This window comes from Procambarus clarkii, chromosome 73, assembly GCF_040958095.1.
Source record: "Procambarus clarkii isolate CNS0578487 chromosome 73, FALCON_Pclarkii_2.0, whole genome shotgun sequence".
Lineage (NCBI taxonomy): Eukaryota > Metazoa > Arthropoda > Malacostraca > Decapoda > Cambaridae > Procambarus > Procambarus clarkii.
Window position 1 is genome coordinate 25,640,992 of NC_091222.1, and position 13,186 is coordinate 25,654,177.

Genomic DNA, 13,186 nt, shown 5'->3' on the forward strand with positions numbered 1-13,186 from the left:
AAAACTAGAAAATTCCTGTACTCTAGAAGATCTCAGTAAACTAGAGATAAACTGATGTGATCAAATGGTAATTAGATGACATATTTTTCTAGCATTCAGCCTGTGACACGCCATTTTAGAAGCACAAATGATGCACTTATTCTGTGTTGGCGATGAATGGCTTATACCAGTATCAAGTGTATTCATCAAAAGCGTCTAAATCATCTTGTTTCTTGCTGTATGGCACAAGCAGCTTGTTAAGACTCTTCGAGGTTTTCTCTAGACCTGGGGCCAGATTCACGAAAGCACTTACGCAAGCACTTATGAACGTGTCCATCTTTCCTCAATCTTTGACGGCTTTGGTTACATTTATTAAACAGTTTACAAGCATGAAAATTTGCCAATCAACTGTTGTTATTGTTATAAACAGCCTCCTGCTGCTTCGGAGCTCATTAATTGTTTAATAATTGTAAACAAAGCCGCCAAAGATTGAGAAAAGATGGACAGGTTCATAAGTGCTTGCGTAACTGCTTTCTTGAATCTGGCCCAAGGGTATTTTCTTGGCACACATGCAAACTTACTGGCCACCAAAACAATGTTCTTAAAGAATTATTTCAAGCATTTTTCATCCCCACTGGCACACCAGAGAAAATTTTTAGGAGATTATCGCCAATTTAAGCACACACACACACTCAAAGAAAAAAAGATTCACCATGCTTGCCCAAGACTAATGACTGAGCATCCCAAAAAGGAAGCCTGGTGGAGGACTGAGCCGTGGGGGATGCTAAGCCACAAAATCATCTCAAGATAACCTCAAGAAGATCCCTAAGATGCAACCCATAACAGTTGTCTGCCTCCTGAGCATTTATTTGCTGCTAGGTGAACAGAGGAATTAGGTGGTTAACTGGTTGCGCTGACTACTGGCGGTTATTGAGAAGCGTTTCACTAACATGTGACCACAAGATTAGAAATAGGTGGTTTTCAGTCTTCACATTTTACCTAACTAAAAACTAAATTTCTGTCATTTGCAAACCACCATTTGTTTACCGGGTGAAAAGGTAGATGAAGAACAAGCACGCAACACAGTTCGCAAATAACACAAATGCATAACATTCTGGTGTACGTTACTCACCCGTTTCGTTACGTAGATGAGCAAAGACCCGCGACAGTTCGAGCATAGCGGCTGTGCCGGAGTTGGGATCCAAGCCACCGAAGAGCCAAGCATCCAGGTGGTTGCCGAGAATAACGTATCTGTCTAAAAGCAAAGTATTTAAACGGAACTACATCAATGGAAATGCTTCTGTGCCATAGATGCAAATTTCTAAGAAATATTGAGATTTATAGCTACACTTGTTGACCACACCACACACTAGAAGGTAAAGGGACGACGACGTTTCAGTCCGTCCTGGATCATTCTCAAGTCGAAACATCGTCGTCCCTTCGCCTTGTAGTGTGTGGTCTGGTCAACATACTTTAGCCACGTTATTGCGACTCATCGCCTGCATATAGCAACACTTAATGTCAACATCTCTGGTTTGATTTATATTGACTCAAACCCGCACTAACCCGGTTCCTCGTGGCCTGTAATGACTCCCACAACATTGTAAGTGGTAGTTTGAGTGTTGTTATTGTTGACATCCACGTTGACTTTCCAGCCTGGGTGTGCGAGGCCTGGTCCAATGCGGTAAGTAAGGTTCAGGTTACCCTGCCAGCTTGCTGGAGCAACAGCTCCTCCCATACGGCTGCAAGCATGCAAATTGAAAAGGTTATAGGCCTCTGAAGACCAGGGGCAAGATTCAAGAAGCAGTTACACAAGCACTTACGAACCTAGGGCCAGATTCAAGAAGCAGTTACACAAGCACTTACGAATTTGGGGCCAGGTTCAAGAAGCAGTTACACAAGTACTTACGAACCCGGGGCCAGATTCAAGAAGCAGTTACACAAGCACTTACGAACCTGGGACCAGATTCAGGAAGCAGTTACACAAGCACTTACGAACCTGGGGCCAGATTCATGACGCAGTTACGCAAGTACTTACGAACCTGGGGCCAGATTCAAGAAGCAGTTACACAAGCACTTACGAATTTGGGGCCAGATTCATGACGCTGTTACGCAAGCACTTACAAACCTGTACATCTTTCCTCAATCTTTGACGGCTTTGGTTACATTTATTAAACAGTTTACAAGCATGAAAACTTGCCAATCAACTGTTGTTATTGTTATAAACAGCCTCCTGGTGCTTCGGAGCTCATTAACTGTTTAATAATTGTAAACAAAGCCGCCAAAGATTGAGAAAAGATGGACAGGTTCGTAACTGCTTCGTGAATCTAGCCCCAGGCTTATAAAATTGCTGCTAACTTTCAGATTTTTCCTGTTCACCATCTAATATGATTGACAGAAAATCTGCGAAGTCTGAATACAATCTAACTTGTAATCTAAGCAAGTGTACACTACAGTTTTTTTTTCCTGTTGGTAATCCATGAAGGCTAACTTAATAATTAATATCTAATATGTTTATTTGTGATGTGTGTCTATGTATGTATTAACACGTTGTACTGAATGGGGTGAGAATAGCTTGAGCTACCTCATCCCTTTGTGTGTATTTTACCTCAATAAACCACGCCACCACGTGGTTTTTTTACATTTTACCACCACATTTTACCACGCTACGCGTACTAGTGGCTGTACAAGAATGTAGCAACTCTTGTATATATCTCAAAAAAAAAAAAAAAAAAAAAAAAAAAAAAAAAAAAAAAAAAAAAAAAAAAAAAAAAAAAAAAAAAAAAAAAAAAAAAAACTTATTCCAATTTCAATTTCAATTAATATCTAGTCCCCCCCCCCCCCAGGTCGAATTACTGACCCCGCCCAGGATGCAACCCCACAACAAGGTGACTCCAGAGTACCTACTTACTGCTAGGTGAACAGAGAAATAGGAAAGTCCTATTGATAGGAATTAAACAAAATAGAAAAAGAAACAGAATGATAGGAAATGCCCAACCATTTCTGTTCCATCTGGGATTCGAACCCAGAATTTTCTATTGTGTGTCGAGAACGAACCATACTATACTACTGGGACCCCGATATATGAGGAAGATTAAGACACACGAAGATAACAAGATGACCTGGACAAAGTAGCCATTTGCAACAAATGATTAGCAAAAGTTTAACTCAAATAAGTGCAAAATACGTGTACGGATCAAGAGACCAAACACAATGTATCAAATAACTGAAATCCTTCACGAATCAGGTAGAGCGAAAGATTAGGAAGTTGATATCACACACAAACCGTTTCTTGAACATCAAAATGCTGTAGTCATCAGCAGCATATTCTGCTGAAACATAACCAACCTTCACAGTTGGCAACGTAACTACCTTCAGGAATTTGTGTTTCTTATATATAACATATTAGCAGTCCCCTGTGGTGTAGTGGTAAAACACTCGACCGGCTCTTCGCGTAGCACTTTGGCCTGGCTTCGTATCCTGGCCGGGGAGGATTTACTGGGCGCCAATCCTTAACTGTAGCCTCTGTTCACCCAACAGTAAAATGAGTACCTAGTTGTTAAACGATTCGGCGGGTTGTATTCCGGAGAACATAGGATTAACGACTTGCCCAAAACGCTACGCATGCTAGTGGCTATACTGTACAAGAATGTAAGAACTATTGTATATAAAAATAAATAAATAAATATAACAGACCAATCTTGGAATGTGAGGCTCCAGCGAAGGGTCCATATCTAGTCAAACAAAAGGCAAAGTTTGAAAAAGTTCAGAAGTATGCTACCAGATTAGTTCCAGAACTGAGAGGTACGAGTTACAGGAAAATGCTACAGGAATTCAACCTCGCTTACCTGGAAGACAGAAGAGGAAGACATTATTTAGCAAATGCGAACACTAACAAGGGAACACAGATGAAAACTTAGTACTCAAATGAGCCACAGAGACATTAGAAATTATTTGTTTCTATGCCATACAAATGAACAAATGGAATGCACTATGAAGTGAGGAGGGAGAGGTAGACTCCATACAGTTTCAAATTTAGATACAGCCGTTGCTGTATCTAAAGTTGCTGATTGTGGCTGCTTTTCATTTTAATACAACTAAATAAAGTAAAAAACTTATTTCTAAAATTTCGTTTTAAAGTTGTTTTCCATTAAAAATTGTAATATTTAGGAAACTGAAAAGTGTATTAAATACTCTGAAGTATTTACACTTGTAAAGAAATTAGAATTCTAATTTACATATCCCTTCCAATGACAAACATTCCTGAAAATATTAATACATTGTATATTTGTAGCGTTTGTTCTTTAATAAAATACAATACAAGTCAATGTTTGGTCTTGTAAGAGTTTTAAGTATTGGCCAATTACACAAATCATCCTCGACTGACAGTGATTAAACCAATTTGCTGTAGTTTACAATGACTATTTGGCCGAGATAAGCCTGTGTAAACTGTACCTTAGTATCTGGCAAGCATCGTCGTAGCTAATGCTTTGTGCTGGAATCTTTGGCATGGATGCTTCTTCCTCTGGAATACGGAACGCACTCTCTGGGAATAAAACAGAAAGGTATTAATTACTTCAGCCCGTCCTCCTAAGGTTCCCCCAACATCAAGAAACAGTTGTACTAAAGAGTGCTTATCCTAACCTACCAGAGGACCCAAAACAGAAAACGGGACAGTACGTCAATTTTGCGACCCGCTGCCATTTTCTAGTACGACAGTTTTTGGCCTCAGGTAAACTATACGTTAAAATGCGACGTTCTATTAACAACTGAACACTTAACTAATAGCTAACATAAACAAAAATGTCCACGTGAGTGGGCAAAGTTACGAGACAGAATATACCATGGTATTTTTTCATAAATTTTCAAACCAATTACAATAATTTGAAAACTTGGATCATTATTGTGCTTTTCTTGTACATTATTGTACATTATTATTATTTTCACTTCAGAAAAATCATGCTTGCAATTGTGGCAAATTGATCAGAACAAATAAGTTTGTTTTTCCTTTTCAATATTATTTTCAAGGAAATGCTTTGATGTTGATGCCTAAGTATTTATACTGGTCTTATCAACTTGTCTGAATCAGTATTGCTTTATTAGCAACACATCAATAGAGATAAGTGTGAACAGTAAAGTGAATGTATCAAAAGTAATCAGAACAGCCTATGTCAATCACATGACTAAAATATTTTATTTTGGAACAATAGTGGATATAAATAATGGGACAGAAGGGTTAAGTAATGTTAACCTGTAAATGGCAGCCTACATAATTGATGGGTGTTCACGTCAATTGAAATTTGTCATTATAGAATTTGGAATTGAACTCTGATCATAAATGCCTATAATTTCAAAGATTTAACATACATAAGAAATAGATAAGCCTTGATAAAATTGTGGACGTTATTTCAAAGATTATCATAAAACTTGAAATACTATTATGAAAAACCACTTTACAAAATCAGGACTTTATATTTAAATAACTGAAATTTCAATTTGAAATTATCTACATTATATCCAATGAAATATATGGAATTTTGTAAACAAAAGAAAATTAAAATATTTTTAGAATTGCCAAAGTGTTAAGTTCGAGTTTTGTCATCAAAATATAAGTCAAATCTACAGATATAGAATTCACTTTAGCTTTAATTAGCAATTAACTTGAGTTCGGATTTACAAAAATTATTGATTTAGTGCCCAGAGATGTCGCATAATATCTTCACTATTTTCTCAAATTCCCGAGGGCCTGTGAACTTGAAAACAAAAAATGCTGAAACAATCAAGGCAACTGACCTATGGAAGGATAAAATGGAGTAAGAGGGTCGCCATCCCCCAGTTTAACAGTCCCAAACGGGGAAGCAGATGGGGGCATGTAGGAGGAGTGTGGGTAGACAAAGTCGGGGCCTGCGGGAGCATAGTCAGCTGGATCACTGTACACCACAACTCCAAGGGCTCCACGCTCCTCTGCCATTCGTACCTGATAATGATGCCCGATTAATGCCCGAAACGCTTTGCGTAATAGTGGCTTTAGGCATTGTATGTACTAGCTCTACCTATAAGTCAACCAATCCTTGTACAAATTTATTGTATGTATGTACCTTACCTAAATAAAATTGTATTGTATTGTATTGTATTTGATGTATTTATTTATATATACAAGAGTTCTTACGTTCTTGTACAGCCACTAACACGCGTAGAGTTTCGGGCAAGTTCTTAATCCTTATGTTCACCGGAATACGACTGTCAAATCGCTTAACAACCAATCACCCATTTTACTGTTGGGTTAAACAGAGGCTACAGTTAAGGATTTGCACCTAGTAAATCCTCCCCGGCCAGGATACGAACCCAGGACAAAGTGCTTGCGAAACGCCCAGTGAGTATCTTGCCACTACGCCATGGGGACAAATCATGTTTATACATGCATACAAAATGAGTTACAAACAGTATGTTGGATTTCTAGATAGAGCTAGTATATACTATGCCTAAAGCCACTAATACACACAGCATTTCGGGCAAGAAGTGGGAAAAACACTTAAGACTAAGACTTATAACTGAGATCAAAAGCATGATTTGAGCTGAAATAGTGGGGAAAAAATAAAATAAATGTCATTATCTAATACACAAGGAAGAAAGCTTCCTAATTGCAGTATCTTTTTATACACATATATATATTCTGCCTTTTGTTAAAGCTCTTTTACACGAGATTTTACACATAAAAGGATATTTTAGTTTCAAACTCATAATATCAATCAAATAATATTGAAAAGTCATTTGTTGAGCAATACTGGAAAGATTTCAAACATTAACACTTATAATCCGGCTCCTTAAATGTAGTTAATTTATTAGAGACTTCATACCCATCCTGTAAGCAGAAGGGAAGGGAACTATGAGGAGAAAACACCAAGCCATTACGACTATATAGCCCTGGGAAGGGGTCAGGATAAGGATTTGGGATGGGACGGGGAAAAGGAATGGTACCCAACCACTTGTGGATGGTCGGGGATTGAACGCCGACCTGCGTGAAGTGAGACCGTCACTCTAGCGTCCACCTACCGTCGCTCTACCGTCCATGGGAGCCAGTCGGCCGAGCGGACAGCACGCGGGACTTGTGATCCTGTGGTCCTGGGTTAGATCCCAGGTGCCGGCAAGATACAATAGGCAGAGTTTCTTTCACCCTATGCCCCTGTTACCTAGCAGTAAATTAAGTACCTGGGTGTTAGTCAGCTGTCACGGGCTGCTTCCTGGGGGTGGAGGCCTGGTCGAGGACCGGGCCGCGGGGACACTAAAGCCCCGAAATCATCTCAAGATAACCTCAAGATAACCCCAAGTGGTTGGGCAGAAGAGCAATGTTATATTAACTGTAACTGACTGACTTATTTTATTTATTTATATACAAGATTGTATATAAATAATATATACAAGATATAAATACATATATTATTATATTATATTAGATTATATACATATAATTGTATATACAAGATTGTATACACATTGGCTTGTGAGAGTATATAACACTGGTGTTCTTAAATTCTTCCAATACCTATTCATATCTGGGTGCTGAAGTTCAGTATCTTCCCATCATTTTTTATTACTAATGTTAACATTGTCTCCCTAAAGGTGAATTTGGTTTTATGATTTACTTCCAAATAAAATGTAGTAGTGTAAATTTGTTCGTTAACGCCCATGAGTGGACTTTCTTTAATTCGTTATTTACAATGTTATTTAGTGTACATGTCCGTTTGAGTCTGAATATATTTATGTATTTTATTAATTTATTTATTTATTTAGATACAAGAAGGTACATTGGGTTTGTGAGCATACATAGCATAGTATTTACATTCTTGTAAAACCACTAGTACACGCAGTGTTTCGGGCAGGTCCTTAATCTAACAGATAATTTTAAGTAGGTCTTAAGATATGAAGGTAGTATCGTCAGCAAATAGTATAGGTTTAAGGATGTTAAAGACATTTGGCAAATCATTGATGTATATAAGAAATAGAGGTCTTAAGATGCTGCCTTGTGGCACTCCTATGGTTAATGGTAGAATGGGAAAGGTTATGTCATTGATGGCCACATATTAGTGTCATCAAGATATGACCAAATATAGTTCATAGCAAGGCCTTGGATTCAATAGTGATGAAGTTTAAGTAAGAGGTAGTTACAGTTTAACTACTACCACTACCACCCCCACAGGATGGGTATGGGGGTGAACTACCACCCACTGGATGGGTATGGGGTCCACTACCACCCACAGGATGGGTATGGTGGGCCCACTACCAACCACAGGATGCGTATGGGGTCCACTACCACCTACAGGATGGGTATGGGGGGGCCCACTACCAACCACAGGATGGGTATGGGGTTCACGACCACCCACAGGATGGGTATGGGGTGCATAATAAATTATGTTGTAGGCTTGTTCTTCAGCAAATTGCTTTCATCATTCTTGATAATATTTTATATATATATAATGATGGCTAATATATCATACTGTATTCAGGACAATTTACAGAAGACGAAGAGTTCTCTTGGGGATCTGTATATATAAATTATAAAAAATAGGATATCTCCCAATACATACGAGTGCCATTTGCATTAAGTTAGAACATATGAGAACGAAATATTAAACTGGATCTTGCCATCTCCAAGTTATACTTAACTTTTTTTTTTTTTTTTTTTTTTTGAGATATATACAAGAGTTGTTACATTCTTGTACAGCCACTAGTACGCGTAGCGTTTCGGGCAAGTCCTTAATCCTATGGTCCCTGGAATACGATTCCCTGCCGCGAAGAATCGTTTTTTCATCCAAGTACACATTTTACTGTTGCGTTAAACAGAGGCTACAGTTAAGGAATTGCGCCCAGTAAATCCTCCCCGGCCAGGATACGAACCCATGACATAGCGCTCGCGGAACGCCAGGCGAGTGTCTTACCACTACACCACGGAGACTGCTCTCCGTGGTGAAAAATATATAACTCACAATATTAGCTCTGAAGATTTGGCCATAGCGAGCAATGACAATCTTGCCAGACAAGTCAATACCTTCTTCTGCTAGGAAGTGGAAGTCTTCTTCACGACCATAGTAAGCATACACAACGTCACCCTGGAGAGTATTATTTTATTATTCATGGTGATAAAATTTACTGTATATAAAATTAAGTTTTAGTAAATTTATACATTTCTTGGAGTAAATTGGTAACAAGGGAAGATAAATATTAAACAGTTTGCCGAAGACAAATACGAAACTGTTTGCCATGGAAGCGAACTACAGCTACTGGCCACAAAGTTTAAACTAACACCTTCATGTTACACCCCTGTTACCTAGCAGTAAAATAGGTACCTGGGTGTTAGTCAGCTGTCACGGGCAGCTTCCTGAGGGTGGAGGCCTGGTCGAGGACCGGGCCGCGGGGACACTAAAAAGCCCCGAAATCATCTCAAGATAACCTCAAGATAACCTTCCTTACACTAGTTGGTGAAATAAAGGACTTGAACTATGACGTCAATCTCACATGGCTGTACAAAATGCTGTACAAGATACTGTACAAAAAGAGATCTCCAAGGAGTGGATAGGAGACAGGAAAAGAGTGGACTACAACCGTCCCTTTAGAAACTGAAAAGAGACGGTCATAGTCTACTTTTACACTACTACCTATGGGCCTAAAGGCAGGGGTTGGTCATAGCCACAGGCCATTTTAGCGACTTATAGGTAGGGTACGACCTTTCCCAGGATACAACCCACAACAGTTGTCTACTCCCACCAGGTAATTAATTTTTTACCGAGTGAACAGGCATCAAATTAAAGAACTTGTGTAAGTGTCTCGTTCCCTCACGGGAATTGAACCCAGAACCTTAAGGTTATAAACAGATTGTGTTAATCATTGACAACATATAACTTTATTCATGATCTGTTAACAAAACTTTATCTGAGACATGTTAGTAAACCTGACTCCACTCGCTAAGGTAGGTTCCCACTCGCCAAGGCGGGTCCCCACTCGCCAAGGCGGGTCCCCACTCGCCAAGGCGGATCCCCACTCGCCAAGGCGGATCCCCACTCGCCAAGGCGGATCCCCACTCGCCAAGGCGGATCCCCACTCGCCTAGGCGGGTCCCCACTCGCCAAGGCGGGTCCCCACTCGCCAAGGCGGGTCCCCACTCGCCAAGGCGGATCCCCACTCGCCAAGGCGGGTCCCCACTCGCCAAGGCGGATCCCCACTCGCCAAGGCGGATCCCCACTCGTCAAGGCGGATCCCCACTCGCCTAGGCGGGTCCCCACTCGCCAAGGCGGGTCCCCACTCGCCAAGGCGGATCCCCACTCGCCAAGGCGGGTCCCCACTCGCCAAGGCGGATCCCCACTCGCCACGGCCAGGATCCACTTACCGTCACATTACCGCGGGGAGCATACCCGAGGAAGGTGAAAGGCAATTCTGGCGAAGCTTCTTCGGGTGCATAAAGAGCCTTTTGCTTGGCTGCAGACACCCACGCGGCACTCCCCTCATCGTCAACTATGCGTACCTTCAACCAAGAGAGTTAATGTAACACAAACGTCAAATCAAATGTATTTGTAAATACAGGGACAAGAAAGTGACCATCATGCTGAACAAACATCTCGTATGCCCTCGCCTGGCCTACTGTACTCGTGCATGGAGACTCCACCTTCAAAAGGACATGAATGACATTAACATTGTCACTATTCTGCTTCCTGCTCCAAAAATGGGTTTAGCAAAAGAAATAGAATTAACGTAATTCACTTAGAAACAGAACATTAGTTCCAAACTAGGATGTTCATTTTCGGAAGCTTATGGTGGGACCATTTAAATAAAGTGCAGATATTAAGATAAAAACTAGTCTAATCTATCTGTTCATGTGAATTCTAAATTACATTTTGTTATGATTTTCTATATATCTGCCACTCCATTAAATAAAAATTGTTTTGAAATGAATTCCTTTGTCTGAAATATTTGAACCATTATTGTGGATAATGCATGACAATGCAATGCTAATACGATAACTGCTAATTACATAAATACTTGTGTTCAGATGCCTCTTATTCCCTTTATGCCCATCTGGTCTTCCTAATTACAATTTCGGTATAACATGTGGTATATTATTAACTGTGAAATGTATGAAAAAAAGCTTCGGACTTACCCTGGAAACACAAACCGAAACTGTCTCTATTTTCCGCTTGTTACAACTTGTAATAAAGTTGTTACATCTTGGCTTAACGTGTTTATGACGTATTAGAACGTTGTTACAACTTGCTATATTGGTTGTTATAACTGGTTAGGAAGTGTTAAAACTTGTTCGAACGTTGTACCAACGTCGTAGTTTCGGTGTGTGTTTGGCGGGTACACACGTGGGGTTCAGGATTCGAGCCTCCTAGAGCAAAAGTGAATGGAATGTGAAATGGATCTTCTGGACCCTTACACTCTCTTGAACATTATATTGTAGAATGTCCCATACTGACTGACTTTCGCCCTCCTGGGCTAAGGTATGCTGAACTCTGTAGTTACTATATGAGTACTGGAACACTTGATGATATATTGGACTTGTACCCAAGATTGACCAAGTAATGTATCAATTATACAATGTATGTACGTGATGTAACTATATAACCTGAGCTTGTAAAAGCACCTTAATCACCTTCAGTGATTAAGTGCTTAATTGCTCACAAGTTTCTTTATCAGCTATCTCACCCTGTCAGAGTAAAAGAGACAAATGTATGTGAATGCATGTGTGTGTGTGTATATATGTATGTATATGTGTGTGTGTATGTGTATAAAGTATATATGGAAGCTGATCAGAATTACATTTCACCTTTGTAAATGCACATTAATGACACTATGTAAAAGACACATCGAACACTTTATGTAGGGCATACGTAAATCTGTGTATCTATGTATTTACGTATGTAGGTTAGCTTAGCATTTTAAAAACACCGAATCACCTTCTGTGGTTGATTGTTCAATAAACCCTTGAACTATATGTTTAACACATCTCTAACCCTGTCCATGGAGGACAGAAGAAAATGTATATACAGTATTCTGGTTAGCATTGTAAATGTGTGGCCACGTCTGTGGTAGAAAATAATAATAATAAAAAAAAAACTACTTGACACATACAGTAAACAACTGTAGAAAAGGAAGCCAGGTACACTCACCAAGTTGGGTATGAGAGGGTCCGGGTAGGAGAGGAGGACCTTGTAGGGCACCAGATGGACCTGATCGAGACCCTGGCGCTGCCAGGTCTGAGCCACCCAGCGGGCTACCCCCAGCTCCCCGTCCGTTCCGCCGAGGTGCGGCTCCAGCGTCAGGTGTCTGAACACCGCATGAGTTAACAACATAATCCGTACTCTAGAAGCTTTTTATATATAGTCAAGAAAACATACATACATATATATATATATATATATATATATATATATAACAGATATTCTGGGGTGTGAGTTTTCAGTTGCATATAGTCCTGGTGACCATTCAGGCTTGTTCGCATATATATATATATATATATATATATATATATATATATATATGAGTGAGGTGGGAAGGGTGATGTGGCATTACATTTGAGTAAGGTGGGAAGGATGATGTGGCATTAGAGGATATTAATAGGGTATTAAAAGTATCAACACAAGACAGAACACGAAACAATGGATATTGAATAGAAGTGTTTGTAGAAAGCCTATTGGTCCATATTTCTTGATGCTTCTATATTGGAGCGGAGTCTTGAGGTGGGTAGAATATAGTTGTGCAATAATTGGCTGTTGATTGCTGGTGTTGACTTCTTGATGTGTAGTGCCTCGCAAACGTCGAGCCGCCTGCTATCGCTGTATCTATCGATGATTTCTGTGTTGTTTACTAGGATTTCTCTGGCGATGGTTTGGTTATGGGAAGAGATTATATGTTCCTTAATGGAGCCCTGTTGTTTATGCATCGTTAAACGCCTAGAAAGAGATGTTGTTGTCTTGCCTATATACTGGGTTTTTTGGAGCTTACAGTCCCCAAGTGGGCATTTGAAGGCATAGACGACGTTAGTCTCTTTTAAAGCGTTCTGTTTCGTGTCTGGAGAGTTTCTCATGAGTAGGCTGGCCGTTTTTCTGGTTTTATAGTAAATCGTCAGTTGTATCCTCTGATTTTTGTCTGTAGGGATAACGTTTCTATTAACAATATCTTTCAGGACCCTTTCCTCTGTTTTATGAGCTGTGGAA

At 39.8% G+C, this 13,186-nt stretch overlaps 1 protein-coding gene across 1 annotated transcript in view; it reads right to left on the reverse strand.

Moving 5' to 3' along the window:
• The window catches only part of LOC123774175 (putative N-acetylated-alpha-linked acidic dipeptidase), a 43,315-nt gene that overhangs the window by 13,383 nt on the left and 16,746 nt on the right, over nucleotides 1–13,186 (reverse strand). The window contains exons 3-9 of the mRNA XM_069312715.1: nucleotides 12,140–12,296; nucleotides 10,360–10,494; nucleotides 8,964–9,086; nucleotides 5,773–5,956; nucleotides 4,435–4,525; nucleotides 1,546–1,721; nucleotides 1,112–1,234 (exon numbers count right to left, since the gene is read on the reverse strand). Of these exons, the coding sequence (XP_069168816.1) occupies nucleotides 1,112–1,234; nucleotides 1,546–1,721; nucleotides 4,435–4,525; nucleotides 5,773–5,956; nucleotides 8,964–9,086; nucleotides 10,360–10,494; nucleotides 12,140–12,296 (989 nt within the window). The remainder of the gene's footprint in view (nucleotides 1–1,111; nucleotides 1,235–1,545; nucleotides 1,722–4,434; nucleotides 4,526–5,772; nucleotides 5,957–8,963; nucleotides 9,087–10,359; nucleotides 10,495–12,139; nucleotides 12,297–13,186) is intronic.